At 34.9% G+C, this 18,850-nt stretch overlaps 1 protein-coding gene across 1 annotated transcript; it reads right to left on the minus strand.

The window, feature by feature from the left end:
- Positions 1-3: 3 nt before the first annotated feature.
- LOC145010455 (uncharacterized) lies at positions 4-1,982 on the minus strand. Its single transcript, XM_078968994.1, has 2 exons — positions 1,575-1,982; positions 4-1,481 (listed from the first exon to the last, which is right to left on the minus strand). The coding sequence occupies exons 1-2, from the start codon at positions 1,639-1,641 to the stop codon at positions 4-6; spliced, it is 1,545 nt and encodes a 514-aa protein (XP_078825120.1). The 5' UTR covers positions 1,642-1,982.
- Positions 1,983-18,850: the final 16,868 nt, after the last annotated feature.

Consider the following 18,850-nt stretch of genomic DNA (forward strand, 5'->3'; position numbering starts at 1 on the left):
ATCCTATACCGTTTTCACCAACCAATCCTGATTTTCATTAGCCCTCGATATTTGGACTGCCCATGGACATGTACCTTTATTGGCAATTACATCTTTAGCCTTGCACTTTGCCCTACTTCTGGTTGAGGGCCCACCACTATCAACTCCTGTAGAAGGCTTACTTACAACACCTTTACATTTCACCCTAATCCGGATTTTGTCATTTTTGGCTAGGTATAAAGACCTCCTTGTTGCTACAGCATGTGAGTTCATGTAGTTTTTAACATCAACCTTGGTTTTGAAGACCTGACCAATCTGAAATGGTTTAACATGAACCTCTCCATGTGAGCATGTACTTGACTTACTCAACTCTTTTAGCAGTCTCTTCCTATCATCTTCATGAAATCCTGCAAATTGATAATCATCAGTGGCAATAACTTCCAACTCATTATCAAAGTCAACCACTCCAATCCCATCATCTTTTGAATGATTGTTCAAGATTCCATGTTCATCTACATCAACAGCATTATGGAATTCACTCATGTCTACATCTACATCAAATTGTATGTTAGACTCATCCACATTGTATTCACTGTCATCAGAATCATCTCCACTATCCTCAGAACCATGGCCACTCTCAGAGTAGAAAGCATCTCCACTATCATCACTCACCATACCCTCTAGATAATCCACTTCTGGTTGTTTTTCAAATGAAGTTTGAACATTAAACTCAGCATCATAATCAGCATAAAGTGAGTAATCCTCTACAAATGGTTCATAGTCATCAACTGTTGTAGTATTAGCTCCATTATCAGCTTGGCAGCTTGGTTCCTGTACATGGTAAGTTCCCAATTGTTCTTCAGTTTCAACTGCACTAGTGATCACTTCTTCTTGAGTTTCAATTTCATGATTCACCACTTCCTTTTGAATGACATGACTTTCTTTACCTTGTGACCTTATAAATGGTACAATACTCTTTGAGTAATCATGGCCTTCATCAACATCTAACACTTGTGACTGCTCATAATCAGGGTTCATAGACTTGTTTAGATCAAGCTTTCTACTACATGAGCCTGCTTCTCTCCTACAAGGTTTCTTTCTATTCATTTCAGGTGACACACTATCAGGCTCCAACTCTTCAATAACAACTTTAGAAGGAGACTTGTAATAACTACCTACCCTTGTCTGACCAGTTTCAATATACACCCTAATAAGTCTGTGTTTAGGGACATATGATACCATTTTAAGTACATCTTGATCATTACCTAAAGGCATTAAGCCATAGTCCAAAGGGTATTCTGGGATACAGAAATGGTAGTAAAGGGTTTGCTCAGTTTTGTACCCTAGTTCTCGAACCATGTCGTCAAGATCATGAACTGAAAATAAATCAGTGTCAACATAATCTACATATGCTACAACACCATCAACGTATTTCCTTCCAGGTGCTTTGGTGAAGACACCACTGTAGTGTATCTTCAACGTGAAATAGTTCTCATAACCTTCTGTAAACACAAAAAAAGAAACAGTAAAATCAATGATTTCCTTACGTCAACACAATAGACCAAGAAAAAACAAGTTTTGTTGTAGTATTGTACCGTATGTTTTTCCTAAGTCCTCCATGGTTACAAATTTTTCTCGAAAACACCATATTGATAGCACCATTGCAATTTCTGCAGCTTAAAACCCTAAATCCCAATTTCTGTTCTTGCTTCTTCGATGGGAATGAGCCTGATGACTAAACCTGTAACTGGTTATCTTCTTGGGAGAGGGACGGGTAGTGATGTGCAAGCAAGTAATCATTTCATATTAAAGAGAGGAGGTTACAACTGAAATGACGAAATTACCCCTACAATATTTTATTAAAAAATGAGTTAACGGTGAAATGCTAACGGAGTGAGCCGGAGGGACCATTTGTTAAAAGTTTTGAAACCACAGGGACCATCTGTGAGGTTTTTTGAACTTAGGGACTAAACTTGATATTTCTGGAAACCACAGGGACCATTTTTGAAGTTTATTCTAATAATAATAATAATAATAATAATAATAATAATAATAATAATAATAATAAAGTTTTTGTTTGCAAAAAAAGTCCTAATATTTTTTTTGCTGAAAAAATCTCAATATTTTAGGTCATTTTGTGAAATAATCTCAATATTTTAGGTTAGTTTATGAAATAGTCCCAAATAAATTTGTTGCTGGTTCCAACCAGTCAAAAGGGGTCAAAATGCATATTTTTGCTAGTTTTTAGGATTTTTTCGTAAACAAAAATTAGTTTATGACTAAAACGTAAACCGGATCAAAATTTTAGGACTTTATTGGAGATTTCCCCTTTTTATTAGATGGAAGTGTACACTACCCAAACCAATACATTGCCATATCCTGTTGGCAGAAACAAGAAGTAAAGTTTTAAGATTTTTAATATCTATTTAGATGTAAAGTTCACATTAGATGTATTTACATTTATCTCTTTCAGATCTGTGAAAACAAGTAAGCTGAAAGAATCATTGAAAAAAGAATAGGATATATATTGAGTTGTCGTATCTGATATGAATTTCTGTTTTTTCTATAATTGTTTATGTTTTAAGGTTCTTGAGGACATATTTGTATGTAATTACATATTTGTATGTGATTATATATTAAATTTGACAATGTTGTGATTATATTATACAAATTTGATATTTGTACTTGTAGATTTTATTTGATTTTTTTCTTGAAATTGGTATAACTTGATGCAAGATTTTTTAGAGCTAATTATTTGTAAGAATATTTTAGCAATATTTGTACTTCATAGATTTTGTTTGATTTTTAATTTTTTAAATAAGTTTCAACATGGCTTTGTGCTTGTAGTGATACATCTTTAAGCAAAAAAAGAAGCGATAACTACGTATCCCATTGCAAGCATTTTTGTGATTAAAAATAAAGTAGATGTTAATCACAAAAGTGTATGTATGTATTTTTTTATAATTATAATAAAGAATTAGACGTAATAGGAACAAATATGTGATTTGTGTCCATTGGTTTACTATGTGATTTGATTATTTTTTATAAAAAATATCGATTTTTATTTGGAGGGAAACTATTAGCCTTTATAATACTCTATAAAAATCGTGTGATGGGATATGGCGGACACTGAGTTTCGTCAAGGGTGATGAGTATAGGTAACGGGATGGTGATGCCACCTAAGCACCAAAAGTTTTCTTAATCTTCATCTTTTTTGTTGGGGGTGGTGTTCAATTTCCTCAAACACCGTTGAGGTGAAGAAATGCAGAAAAAAAGAAAGTCATTGATTGGCTGAAAGGGGGCGTGCAATTCGTTGGTGTTATAACATGTGATACCATAACGGTAGACGGAGATGATGTTCTCGATGTTATAACGCCGTTTTTGTGTGCCACCTCAGCTGAAAACGATGTTTTTATAGCCCATATCGGGCAGTCTAAAGCAAGAAAAACCATCTTGGTGACAATATTTGTTAAAACATAAAAGAAATATACGTCCATTCAAGAAAGAGTAAAATAAAATAATAATGAATATTGAAGAGATATTTTTGTGATATCAAGAAAGAGTAAAATAATATAATGAGGAATATTGAAGAGATATATTATAAGTTTCATGTAAATCAATGGCAAATATATGTGAAAAGCCAAAGATTCATTTATTAAATTTCTAAGATTAAAGAATATAATATTCTTATTTATTAAGTTTATTAATATCTTTATGATGTATAGTGCAATTTGTTTTAAGATAACAAAATGTTTTATCAAAGATGGCAAATTCATTAAAAATAATATCCTTTCTCAATTTCTTTATTTTCGATTACAATTTTTTTTGAAACATTCCAAAACATGTTTTTATCCTTAACCAAGAAAAACAATATATTTTCTCTTAATTCCAACATACCATGTATTTTTATTATAACATACATTTTAATAATTAAAACCCAAAAAGTACAACTTACATATATTTTTACCCCCAAAACATTATTGTAATTATAAGAAATTTTGTGTCGCAAAAAAAACTAATATTTGTGCAAGATAGCCGATGGATCACATAGATAACACAAAACAACTTGCCAAAAAAAATTAACTAGCCGTTTACCCGTGTCAAGCATCAGGTGCGGATATTTTATTCAAAAATTAAATTGTAGAGACGATTAATTCTTTTGCACAAATAGTTTACTACATATAAACACTTATCAGTAACAGTCATGGTAGCGGAAATTAACTTTATAAAAAAAATAAAAATAAAAAAGTTAGAATTCTTTATAAATATACATGAAGACATGTCGGTTTCAACTTTTGGACCTAATGGAGAAGAGTTGTCATTCATTTCTCTAATAGCATACAATTGGTAGGCATCTGCATTAACTTTATGACTAAAACATAAGAATAAATGAAGTAACAATAAATGAAATAAGAATAAACAAAAGGGTTATATCACTGGAAATTTTCATTCTTCCACTGAAAATTTAATATAAAATAATTATACCCTTGATTTACATATATAAAAATTGAAAAAGAGAGAAAGATTCTAAGGAATCCAGGATTTGTTTTACTTATAATCATTAAGGAGAGCAAAATATCCGGATCCATTATTTGCTGACGTGTTTACAATTCTTTCTTAAAAATTTATGAAATACAACTTTTTTTTAGCTTTGCAAATTTAATTAGCAACATATTTTTTCTTTTTTCTACGATAAGTTTTTTCTTTTTTATAGTATTATCCCTCATTTTCACACTTTATTTTTTTTCTTTGGTTATTTATTCACCATCAACTCTAATATTTTCAAGATAGGTTATTGACACATTAATTAAATAAAAGTTTTTAAAATCAACAACTTAACAACCAGAATATATATATAATTCCAAACTAATGTAAATCAAATAACAACAAAAATGTTTTGGCAACAAAAGTATTCATATTAATACATATCAAATATGTATTATGGTTTCCATTGTCCATTGATCACAACCATCTACCTACCTTGCTTAAAATACAAACCCTACCAACCGAGATTTTATGTACTTCTTTAGATTAATTACAAGGAATTAAAACATGTCCAAACTTTCCAGCAATCATCGATAAGGCATTGGTATTCCAGAAAGAGTACTTCGACTAATCTTTAACCAAACAATCCTTTGATTGTGAAAAAAATTCTTATCCCATCTTTTTAACCACGTGAGCCATCTACTCTGTGTAGTATGTTGCTCTGAACGAATTCGTCTGCCATGGATCGATGTGAATCGACTTCCACCATATCTGGAACAATTCCCCATATAGGTAGAATTATCATGTTTTACAGCCCCACTGAAAGATCCAGATAGAGCCTCTTTCAATGATTTGGCATGCAGCATATATCCATCCAATTCAGGTCTCCATGTATCCTTTCTTTCCCTATCACCTTTCCTATCGACTTCACCACTAACACTAATGGAACAATGTGACATCCCCATTTTCACGGCCAGAAAAGACCGATTTTGTTTATGCTTTATAAAAATCAGACTACTTCTTTTCATAAAAATGTTGCAGAATTTGTTCCCAGAAAAATACGATAAATACGTCATCAAAATATTTTCGAAGAAACATATTTTATTCATTTTAAAACGTTTGGGATGTCATCGTCACTACATAAACATAAGCATAAACAGAACTTACATTTATTTACACTAGTGATCTACATCTCTTTAATCTCTCAGTGTAATGTGACTTCATGTCAACACCTGTGATATAAATAAACTGAGTGGGTCAGGTTGGGAAACCTGGTGAGTACATAGGGTTTTCAACCCACAATAATATACTTATTATGTTTAAACAATCAAACAATCAACTCAATTACCCATCCCCATTATCTTCTTTAATCTTAAGGATCTACCCTAAGAATCAGCTAATCCTCGTTCATTCATTCCTAAGGATCATCCTAAGGAATCGGCACAAAGTCCATCGTTGTCACAGTTTACACAACGGGCACTAAGTCTGCATAGTTGCCAGGGTTTAGGCATCAAGTCTGCATGATCACCAAGGTTTAGGCATCAAGTCTGTATGATCACCAGGGTTTAGGCATCAAGTCTGCATGATCACCAGGGTTTAGGAATCAAGTCTGCATGATCACCAGGGTTTAGAGTACACCGGGTGAACACATCGTTCACAACACCTACAGGTTGCGAGCCTGCTAGTGTTCCACTGGACTGTCTAGAATAGTCTGTGGTTGTCATCCATACTCTACTGAATGACGGGGACATCATTTGGGAAAAAGGCTTCTTACATCGTCCACCTCTCACCCTCACCTCGTGGTCTATAACACCTCTCAACTCATCATTCAACTCATATTCCATCTATTATATCTACTCACGTTTACCCCAACATTATCGTAGATATAAAATACATATACAGTTTAAATCATTTAAAACATGTATAAAATCGTTCATTTATCATAGACAACAAGTACTCAGATAATATGCACACATAGCACGTAATTTATATAAAATACTTCATATCTATGTGTAAGATGAAAGTAACTATGCACTCACCTGAAAGGTGGTGACTTAGCACTCGGACAGCGCTTCGATATTCTCAAAACAATTTCCTTTGATAAAACCTAGTATCAACACCACTACGGTTTAGTCTAACGATAACAACAACTAATTAATAGTCTAGCTATTATTATTATTATATAAGCGTTAAATAACACTCAATATAACTCATAATAATAGCCCAAATAATTATTTTAAGGTCCTAATAATATTACTATAATTAATTAGAAGGTGTATTAAAAATAACGTAGGCGTAGCTCACTTACAGCGGGTTTTCCGCAAAACCTGGCTTCGCTGGAGCAGTGTTCCCGAGCCGAAAGGCTCTTTTCTTGGAGCCATCGGGTGCTCCAGGGCTTCCGCCTTGTGCTAGGGAGTTACCCTAGGCTTTGGGGGGTTAGGGAGGCTTAGAGAGAGAGAGAGTTTAGAGAGAGAAAGAAGAGGGTTGAGGTGTGAGGAAGTTGGAATGCCCGACACCTCTATTTATAGGCTGAATTCCTGATGGACTCGCCGAGTTGGTGCATGTGGTGGCCTTCTGGTGGTGCCACGTGCCTAATTCTGGTGGTGCCACGTCACCCCCTATCGCGTATCAGCCTTCAAACTTAGAAAAATCATAACTCTCACATACGAGCTCCGTTTTCAACGTTCTTTATATCCACGCGTCGGTAAAATCATGATCTACAACTTTCTTTTAGACTCCATCGTCTAATTCTCGACCGATCTCAAATTTAATAGTAAGAGGCGTTTAGACTGTTAAATGACCGCGAAGAATTCATAACTCCTTCATACGGACTCCGTTTTCGTCTGTATTTTAACCGTTGAGTTCCTATTAATGAGATATTCAACTCTCATTTAGGTCGCGTAAGCTAAAAACCGCTCGAACTAAAATTCGAGTTTCGGGCCGTGCACTGCTAAGCCGAATCATAGAAAAATCATAACTTCTTCATACGTAGTCAGATTTGGGCGTTCTTTTTATGGGTTTTCTCGGTTTAACATATTCTACAACTTTCATTTAGATCACTAAGGCTAAAAAGTCCTCCATCGTAAATTCACTATTTACGTCTCCCGGTGCCGTGCCGGTTTTGCCGTAAAACTTCGGCGGGCCATAACTTCTTCGTTATAAGTCGGATTTCGGCATTCTTTACATGTACGGAAAATTTGTGACATATTCCACAACTTGGTTAAGATTATTTATTCTAATAGTCTTTGGTCAAAAAGTTGTTTTCGACCCCTATTGCCTCTAAATTGACTAGCCCGGATCTACGGGCGTTACAAACAATGTCACAGAAAATTCCTTCTATCATACTTAGCCACATTACATCCTTGAAAACTTTCCAAGTTTCCTACTCTTACATCCTTCAGGCAAGCGAGACACGAACAAAGTAGTTGCAATCCTTTTTTAGCTCCAAAATATTTCCCCTTTTCACTAGATTGAACCTTATTTGCTTGCTTTCTACAGTCATCCATCCTTCATCATTGTCAGAGTATCCCCTGAGAGGCGGCGAATCTTTCCCTCATGTTAATTATTTGTTTGCACATAACATATAGGCCATGAAATAAAATATGCATCCTAAGTATAATTATTTTTTCTTGATTGCATATATGAATGGTGAATAACTTACCAATAGTGTAAATATTGTGAACGTCAATCGACCTCATGTGCAAAGGAGGAAGGAAGAAGATGGAATGTTGTACGTTTGGTAACGTATCCTAGATTCCCTAGGATCTTTCTCTCTATTTCAATATCTATAAATTTAGATTAAGGGTATAATTTTCATTATATTAAATTTTCAATGGAAGAATTAAAATTTCCAGTGGCAAAATCAGCACCCTAAACAAAAGTATGATGCTCAAATCAATGAAAGTTAGTTACTATTTACAACACTATCGTGCCAGATGAATGAAAATTAAAAAAAAATTACATTGCAAGGAAATTGTTTGTAAGAGAAATTCAAAAGGAGAAGAAATATGGGACTTAATAGAGGGCTGACCTGGTGTGATTAACATGAATCCCTCTCTATTTACCTTTAACTTGCTTATTCCCAGACCCATCTACAGTGACCTGATGTGATTATAATAACAAGATCTTCACCATGTATTAATTATATTTTTGTATTAAAATTATATTTTACTTATTATATTCTTCACAAAACTTCTATACCCACATTTTATAAAGGGTATTTCGGTCATTTTACCCTTACCTGTGTAGCAGCCATGTCTTGTGATAAAGCTCCTCAATGGGTCAGAAGCCTGTCATTTAAATAACAACTTTTAAAAGAATGAATTAAGCTCTCAGTTTATAAAAACAAAGTGGATGATGTAACATCTTTCTCAATGAAGAACAATATGGATTTAACAACCTCCTATTCTAGTAATTTGACACCCACATAAACAGAAAACACCAAAAAATACATTAACAGTGAAAGTTGTCTACTTTTTTTCTAGTGAAGCAAATGACCTGAAGTAAAAGAAGATTAATAAAAATAAATAAATAATAACTGATTTTGGTGATATGCATAATCTTGTTCCTCTATACTAGATCCTCAAAACTACTTATAAACACTTCCTTTTTGTAAATTCTTTTCTTTGTTCCGGCTACCTCATTTCCCTCATCTATTATGTTGACTCGTTTCTGCACACTAAATGATCTACACCTAGTGTTCAAGCTTCTTCAATTCAACTATAGATATATAAAATCAGTAAAATAACCAATAAAAATAGAAATTTTGTGTAAGAACACATAAAAACATTAAAGATTAAACCTCCAGGATGCGAGTTTCTTGTTCAGGCCTTTTCAATTCAACCAAAACAAGAGTTGATTAATAAGAATTATTAGACAAAATATATAATCCTAATCACCTAGAAAAGATTTAACCAAGAAGTATGATACTTACAATAGTTATGTTCTTTCTATTAAAGAAAATATGACCAAGATTTGCAATCTAGGGACCTTCAGGTGTTATTTCACTGCAGGAGTTATTTCTCTGCAATATAGAGATATCATTGAGCATAAGTGTTAAATTTAAAGAGGCAAACAATATATATTATGAAACATATTACGAATCATATCATAAGTATAAACATAAAACTTGAGCTAAAACTAAAGAACCAAACAAATTTCTGAATTTGACACATAATTTCACAAAATACATGTTGTGTATATGGCTTCTTGAGTATGTATATTATAAAAAAACAGGAGTATACGGTACCAAAGAATTCTTACTGTTGCATTAGATATGAAGCATGTTACAACCTTGTTAAAGCTAGCATTTTTTTTACAGTGAGGGATTACATATTCACCACCAAGGTCTCCCTTATATCATTTGACATAAAATATGCTTCAAGTTTCCTGATGCTATTTAACAAAAAAGTTGTAATATAAAGCTAATAATAAAAATCACCAATACTTCATTCACATAACTGCTAAGAATACATTTTATATTTTAATTGATTGCATGCGAAGAGGAAAAGATGAAATAGGAGGTTAACCAACATCTATTGAAGACGAACATGATTCAGGAAATAGAGAGCGTGGTTGTGACATCCCCAAAATCACGGCCAGAAAAGACCGGTTTTGTTTACGCTTTATAAGAATCAGAGTACTTCTTTTCATAAAAATGTTGCGGAATTTGTTCCCAGAAAAATACGATAAATACGTTATCAAAACATTTTCGAAGAAACGTATTTTATTTATGTTAAAATGTTTAGGATGTCATCGTCAATACAAAAACATAAGCATAAACAGAACTTACATTTATTTACACTAGTGGTCTATATCTCTTTAATCTCTCAGTGTGACTTCATATCAATACCTGTGATGTAAATAAACTGAGTGGGTCAGGTTGGAAAACCTGGTGAGTACATAGGGATTTCAATCCCACAATGTTATACCATATATATAGTTTATAACTCACAAAATATACAATTTCACCATATATATATAAACAACTCTTATCCCACCCCGTCGATCCTCGCAACGAGGCTATCCATACTCTCGGACCTAAGATTAGTCGTTTTACCTACTCCATACTCCCGGATCAGAAATGAACGAATTTAGCAAATCCATACTCTCGGACTAGGGACGAATGACTAATCCATACTCTCAAATTAATGATGAATGATTATGCCTAATCCATACTCTCGGACTAGGGACAATGACTAATCCATACTCTCGGATTAATGACGAATGATTATGCCTAATCCATATTCTCGGACTAGGGACAATGACTATGTCTAATCCATACTCCCGGATAAGTGACATATAGTAACTTCTATTCTCTGAGTTTAACTCACTTGTACTCGTAAGAATGTACTACCCAATATTCCTCATATTTAATTTAGGTCTACTCTTTATCCTAAATTATCAAATATAATCAGGTATGTTTTTTAACACGAATTTCAAGCAACATCAATTAACTCGCACATAAACATATAATTAATATTTCAATCAATACTTGTATTAAAATCATGTTTATGAAAGGGACTATGCACTAACTTGATAGGTGGTGACTCAGCACTCGGAAAGCGCTTCGATACTCTCAAAACAACTTTCCTTCGATAAAACCTATTATCAACACCACTAGGGTTTAGTCTACCGATATCCGCGACGAATTAATAGTCTGACTATTATTATTATTATATAAGCGTTAAATAACACTCAATATAACTCATAACATAGCCCAAATAATTATTTTAAGGTCCTAATAATGTTACTATAATTAATTACAAGCTATATTAAAACTAGCGTAGGCGTAGCTCACTTACAGCGGGTTTTACGCAAAACCGGGCTTCGCTGGAGCAGCGTTTCCTGAGCCGAAAGGCTCTTTTCTCGGAGCCGTCGGGCGCTCCGGGGCTTCCGCCTCATGCTAGGGAGTTACCCTAGGCTTTGGGGGGTTAGGGAGGCTTAGAGAGAGAGTTTAGAGAGAGAAAGAAGGGCTTGAAGGTGTGAGAATGAATGGAACCCGGCACCTCTATTTATAGTGGAGAAATCTGATGGACTCGCCGAGTCTGAGTCATGACTCGCCGACTTGGTGCATGTGGCAATCTTCTGGTGGTGCCACGTGTCCAATTCTGGTGGTGCCACGTCACCCCCTATCGCGTATCAGCCTTCAAACTTAGAAAAATCATAACTTTTGCATACGAACTCCGTTTTCGACGTTATTTTTTTCAATGCGTAGGTAAAATCAAGATCTACAAATTTTGTTTTGACTCCTTCAGCTAATTCTCGACCGATCTCAAATTTAACAGTAGGAGGCGTTTAGACTGTTAAATAACCTCGAAGAATTCATAACTCCTTCATATGGACTCCGTTTTCGTCTGTCTTTTTACTGTTGAGTTCCTATTAATGAGATCTTCAACTCTCCTTTAGGCCGCGTAAGCCAAAAATTGCTCGAACTAAAATTCGAGTTTCGGGCTGTACACTGCTAAGCCGAATCTTAGAAAAATTATAACTTCCTCATACGAAGTCAGATTTGGGCGTTCTTTTTATCGACACTCTTAGTTTAACATATTCTAAGAATTTCATTTAGATCACTAAGGCTAAAAAGTACTCCATTGTAAATTCACTATTTACGCTTCGAGGTGCCGTGCCGGTTCCGTCGCGAAACTTCGACGGGCCATAACTTCTTCGTTATAACTCTGATTTCGGCGTTCTTCATATGTACGTAAACCTTGTGACATATTCTAAAACTTGGTTAAGATTATTTATTCTAAATAATCTTTGTTGAAAAGTCATTTTTGACCCCTATTGCCTCTAAATTGACTAGCCCGGATTTGCGGGAGTTACAATTATCTCCCCCTTAGGATGATTACGTCCCGGAATCATCAACGAAACAAGGCTCGTATAATGACTCCATATGTCATCTCTTCATCCTAGGTAATAATTATAACTTCTTTATTCCTTCAAGTCTATCTCTTAGACTTATTGACTGTAAGTAGTACTTAATCGTGCACCTGCTCTCTACCTCAGGTTAGACTCCAAATTATGACCTATGATCATGTGATGCACGTTTAGACTCAGGTATCTTAGAGTTAAATTCTAAAACAGACTAAGCCTTCCTTCATGTTCTAATGTGATATAATCATACTTTAACATGTAGCATTTCTAGCTACCAACGAGCGCAATACTTCTATTGATCGCTTTGATTTTAATCGTTTGGTTTAAGTCGGACGCTATATCAAACTTGGTTCTCTGAACCACGTAACCTACTCATCGTAGTCGGACTCAATGTGATATGACCACTAGGGTCGGGATAACAACAATCTTCTTAGTCATTACCGAAACAATGGTAACGACATACTTGAATAAAACGAAATCAATTACTGGCTTCTTGGTAACCTTGTGACTTTCCCTGATCCAAGTGTGAGTCCTGTGCTTCCGGTAGTATAGGCCTCTACTACCATTCACACCTACTCATACTCGTCCCAAGTATTGTCCCGCAGTTTTTTTCCAAGTCACCATACAAGAAAACCATACAACAAGTTAACACATCAGATAACAAAACAAAGGTTTTATATTATTTCTTGAAACTATTACATAGGTGTTCAAGTTCACCCTAGACTATGCCTCTAACGGGCTACATCGTGAGGTACTATCTACACGATTACTCCATAACTCGATCCTCGGATGTCAAGCCTTCACTCCTGAATCCTCGCATTGTCATCTGCTTTGTCAATGATCATTTGAAATGCTCTCCCCTTTGGCTTTGGTGGCACATTTGGCTTTGTAGCCCCTTCTCTCTTTGGGCAGTCTTGTTTGAAGTGTCCTTCTTCTCCACACTTAAAGCAGACTTCTCTCTTGGTTGTGCATTCGTTGGCGTAATGACCAGTCTTCCCGCATTTAAAGCATGTTGTATATTTAGAGCATTTCCCGATGTGCTTCTTTTTGCACTTGTCACACCATTGCGTTCCTTCTTCAGACTTCGAGAATTTTCTCTTCTCGCTGGACCTTGAAGATCCTTCAAACTTTCTCTTCTCGCCAACCTCCATCTTGTTGGCGGCTCTTCCCTTGATCATATCCTCAACAAACTTGGCAGCCCAGATAGCTGCCTCTAGAGTAGGTGCTTGTTGCACTGGCGCCGCGTACTCTCATGGAAGTCCTTTTGCGTACTTGTCAATTTTCGTCAGCTCATCCGGAACAAGACGCAAGACGAACTCCATCTTCTCTGTGAAGTTGTTGGTGTATTCATCAATAGACGTGCTTCCTTTCTTCAAGGTAAGGAATTGGTTTTCTAGCTCAAGCAAATTTTGGGTTGAGCAGTACTTACGTTTGAACTGCACCAAAAACTCTGCCCATGTCAGTTGCAGGGGCTCATTGGGGCTTAGAGTCTTCCCCAGAGTGTTCTACCAACGAACCGCGCCTCCTTTGAACTGGCGTACCGCAAACGTTGTTTGTAGTTTGCCTCTGCAACCACACGTCATGAAAGCTAACTCCATCTCTGAGATCCAATCCATGACCCCGATCGGATCTTCCTTTCCAGTGAAATTCGATGGATTGCAGGTCTGAAAATCCTTGTACTTGCATCCATTCCTCTCGACTTCGTCATCTTGATTGTTCCTTATAATCACCGGTGGATCAGCTTGACCAACGGTCATGCTGTCGTTCCCTTCCTCAGACTGCCCGTCATTCAGCCCGGGCTTCTCAATAGGCATCGTAAGTTCCTCTCGAGCTTGTTGAAGTAAACGCCTTGTTTCCTCCATTTGATGATCCAACATCACCTGGATCATCGCTTGCACTCCGGCCATCGTTATTGGCTCAGCAGCGGCTACCACAACTGGTATCTACTCAATCACTGGGGGTTGGTTTCTGTTCCTATTTGCGTTCACGTTTCCGCTACGGGTCCTTGCCATCTTGATCTATACACCGAATAAGGTGAATCTAGATCTTTATTTAGGATTGACGTTTAAATCATCCTTATCACTCCGAAACGTTTATATGCTAGTTCTAATATCGTAGTTAAACGCTTAGAATCCTAAACACATAAGGTTTCCAGATCCGGTCGGCAACAGACCATGGATCCGAACAAATAATAGCATGTCAGACACAAAGCATTTAGCACATAAAAGCATTTTAGGCACAATCCCTAAAATAATCTAGTGCTCACACCTCACAATCATCGCTTAGCATTCTAAGTTTAAGTCTAGAAATAAATCCATATTCCTAGTTTGGTTAAACTAATGCTTTGATACCAACTGTGACATCCCCAAAATCACGGCCATAAAAGACCGGTTTTGTTTATGCTTTATAAAAATCAGAGTACTTCTTTTCATAAAAATGTTGCAGAATTTGTTCCCAGAAAAATACGATAAATATGTTATCAAAACATTTTCGAAGAAACGTATTTTATTTATGTTAAAATGTTTGGGATGTCATCGTCAATACAAAAACATAATCATAAACAGAACTTACATTTATTTACACTAGTGGTCTACATCTCTTTAATGTCTCAGTGTGACTTCATATCAATACCTGTGATGTAAATAAACTGAGTGGGTTAGGTTGGGAAACCTGGTGAGTACATAGGGATTTCAATCCCACAATGTTATACCATATATATAGTTTAAAACTCACAAAATATACAATTTCACCATATATATATATATATATATATATATATATATATATATATATATATATATATATATATATATATATATATATATATATAAACAACTCTTATCCCACCCCGTCGATACTCGCAACGAGGTTATCCATACTCTCGGACCTAAGATTAGTCGTTTTACCTACTCCATACTCGCGGATCATAAATGAACGAATTTACCAAATCCATACTCTCGGATTAATGATGAATGATTATGCCTAATCCATACTCTCAGACTAGGGACAATGACTAATCCATACTCTCAGATTAATGACGAATGATTATGCCTAATCCATATTCTCGGACTAGGGACAATGACTATGTCTAATCCATACTCCCGGATTAGTGACATATACTAACTTCTATTCTCTGAGTTTAACTCACTTGTACTCGTAAGAATGTACTACCCAATATTCCTCATATTTAATTTAGGTCTACTCTTTATCCTAAATTATCAAATATAATCAGGTATGTTTTTTAACACGAATTTCAAGCAACATCAATTAACTCGCACATAAACATATAATTAATACTTCAATCAATACTTGTATTAAAATCATGTTCATGAAAGGGACTATGCACTCACTTGATAGGTGGTGACCCAGCACTCGGACAGCGCTTCGTTACTCTCAAAACAACTTTCCTTCGATAAAACCTATTATCAACACCACTAGGGTTTAGTCTACCGATATCCGTAACGAATTAATAGTCTGAATATTATTATTATTATATAAGCATTAAATAACACTCAATATAACTCATAATAATATCCCAAATAATTATTTTAAGGTCCTAATAATGTTACTATAATTAATTAGAAGCTATATTAAAACTAGCGTAGGCGTAGCTCACTTACAGCGGGTTTTTCGCAAAACCGGGCTTTGCTGGAGCAGCGTTTCCCGAGTCGAAAGGCTCTTTTCTCGGAGTCGTCGGGTGCTCCGGGGCTTCCGGCTCGTGCAAGGGAGTTACCTTAGGCTTTGGGGGGTTAGGGAGGCTTAGAGAGAGAGAGAGTTTAGAGAGAGAAAGAAGGGCTTGAAGGTGTGAGAATGAATGGAACCCGACACCTCTATTTATAGTGGAGAAATCTGATGGACTCGCCGAGTCTGAGTCATGACTCGCCGAGTTGGTGCATGTGGGAACCTTCTGGTGGTGTCACGTGTCCAATTCTGGTGGTGCCACGTCACCCCCTATCGTGTATCAGCCTTCAAACTTAGAAAAATCATAACTTTCGCATACGAGCTTCGTTTTTGACGTTCTTTTTTTCAACGCGTAGGTAAAATCAATATCTACAACTTTTGTTTTGACTTCGTCGGCTAATTCTCGACCAATATCAAATTTAACAGTAGGAGGCGTTTAGACTGTTAAATGACCGCGAAGAATTCATAACTCCTTCATACGGACTCCGTTTTCGTCTGTCTTTTTACCGTTGAGTTCCTATTAATGAGATCTTCAACTCTCATTTAGGTCGCGTAAGCCAAAAACCGCTCGAACTATAATTCGAGTTTCGGGCTGTACACTGTTAAGCTGAATCTTAGAAAAATCATAACTTCCTCATACGAAGTCAGATTTGGGCGTTCTTTTTATCGATGCTCTTAGTTTAACATATTCTACGAATTTCATTTAGATCACTAAGGCTAAAAAGTCCTCCATTGTAAATTCACTAATTACGCTTCCAGGTGTCGTGTCGGTTCCGTCGCGAAACTTCGACGGGCCATAACTTCTTCGTTATAACTCGGATTTTGGCGTTCTTTATATGTATGGAAACCTTGTGACATATTCTACAACTTGGTTAAGATTATTTATTCTAAATAATCTTTTTTCGAAAAGTCATTTTCGACCCCTATTGCCTCTAAATTGACTAGCCCGGATTTGCGGGCGTTACAGTGGTGGCTTCCTGTCACCTAAAAAGTGTTGCTGAGAGCACAGTAGGTGGCGGCGACGATGATCAGATACAGATACAGATACAGATACAATGCGTGGTGCGAAGTTGGAGAGTGGGTGGCGATTCACTACCGATGGTGATGATGACGATGAGTTAGGCGGATGAGGTGCGATGTCGGCTTTTCAAAATAGGGATTTTGCTATTTGTTTGAGGGAAAATTCGAGTGTAGAGGAGAGAGGAAAAAAATAGTATGTTTACTTTTTTGATTCAATTTATGAAACATCAATGTTAATGTCGTTAATTTGTCAAACGAAAATGTGAATATTTAATGCAATTAATTTTTAAAACGGAAATGTGATAGGAGTATTAAAAGGTATGAATAAATTGATTGTATATTATGTAGTAGGTGTAGTACCTCTTAAATTTCAAGAAATGGGTAATATCCTTAATAATATCGTATGTATATATATATATATATATATATATATATATATATATATATATATATATATATATATATATATATATATATATATATATAGGGTGAGGTTTTTATTAGAGAACCATAATTAACCAAAGAACCAATCGTGAGCGTTAGAAATCATAACTATCAATGGCCAAGGAAATAGATGTACACTTTTATATTTGACGCATACACACACCGAATTATACAAAAAAATTCACCCTTTACAAAAAAACCAACCACTTTTTTTCATTTAAAACCTTTTAGACCATGTTTTTTATAGAAAAAAATCGAATATAGATCACGATTTTTCGTCCTCTTTCGATAGAGATCCATGATGATATATAAAAAACGATTTTTTTTTTCGAAAAAAAACCCACTTTATTTTCTTTGATGAAAAAAGTTAAGATCTATTTTTTATAGAAAAAATTTGATAAATATATCAAAATTCATATTGTTTGTACTTTTTAAACATAGATTCATATTCATATTAAAAAAACAATATTTCAGTTCAGATTCACATTGTGAACCTGTTCAAATTCATATTGTAAATCTGTTTAGGTTCACAGTGTGCATAATAATAAGTCAGATTCACATTGTGAACCTCCTCAGATTCACAGTGTGCATAATAATAAGTCAGATTCACAGTGTGAATCTGAACTGATTGGAGTTTTTTCACATTGTGAATGTTAAAATCTGAAATATTTACAGTTTAGATTCAAAATGTGAATCTACACTAATCAAGTTTTTTTTTTTTGTTGTCAACATTCTCAAATTCACAGTGTGCATAATAGTAATTCAGATTCACAATGTGAATCTGAACTGTTCGGGATTTTTCATATTGTGAATGTTAAAAATTGAAATATCTACAGTTTAGATTCCCAGTGTGCATCTACACTGTTCGAGTTTTTTTTTTTTTTTTTTTTTTTTTTTTTTTTTTTTTTTTTTTGTTTTTAATCGGTGTTGATGTTTATTAATAGAGTACAAAAAATTTAATATTTTTGGAATAATTAGTTTTTTTTTGATAAAAATAAGTTTAAATATTGAAAAAACTAAGAAAATTAAGTGGGTTTTTTTTCGAAATTTTTTTTCGTTTTTTATATATATATCATCATGAATCTCTATGGAAAGAGGACAAAAAATCATGAACAACAGTATATTCGGTTTTTTTTGGATAAAAAACTTCGCATAAAAAAATTTAAAATGAAAAAAAGGAAGTGGGTTTTGTTATAATCCGGTACATGTGCGTCCATTATAAAAGTTTACAACCCTTCATTTTGCCATTGATCGCTTTAAATTCCGACGCTTTTGATTGGTTCATTGATTCCTTGCTTAATAATGGTTCAATATTGAACTTTTCCATATATATATATATATATATATATATATATATATATATATA

Source organism: Lactuca saligna, chromosome 8 (genome assembly GCF_052625555.1).
Source record: "Lactuca saligna cultivar CGN05327 chromosome 8, ASM5262555v1, whole genome shotgun sequence".
In the NCBI taxonomy this organism is placed as follows: domain Eukaryota; kingdom Viridiplantae; phylum Streptophyta; class Magnoliopsida; order Asterales; family Asteraceae; genus Lactuca; species Lactuca saligna.

Excerpts from the sequence above, each read along its gene's own strand:
- LOC145010455 (XM_078968994.1), bottom strand. The coding sequence starts at position 1,641 with ATGGTGCTATCAATATGGTGTTTTCGAGAAAAATTTGTAACCATGGAG. Across the intron at positions 1,482-1,574 it reads GGACTTAGGAAAAACATACG|AAGGTTATGAGAACTATTTC; the intron begins GTACAATACTAC and ends TTGTGTTTACAG.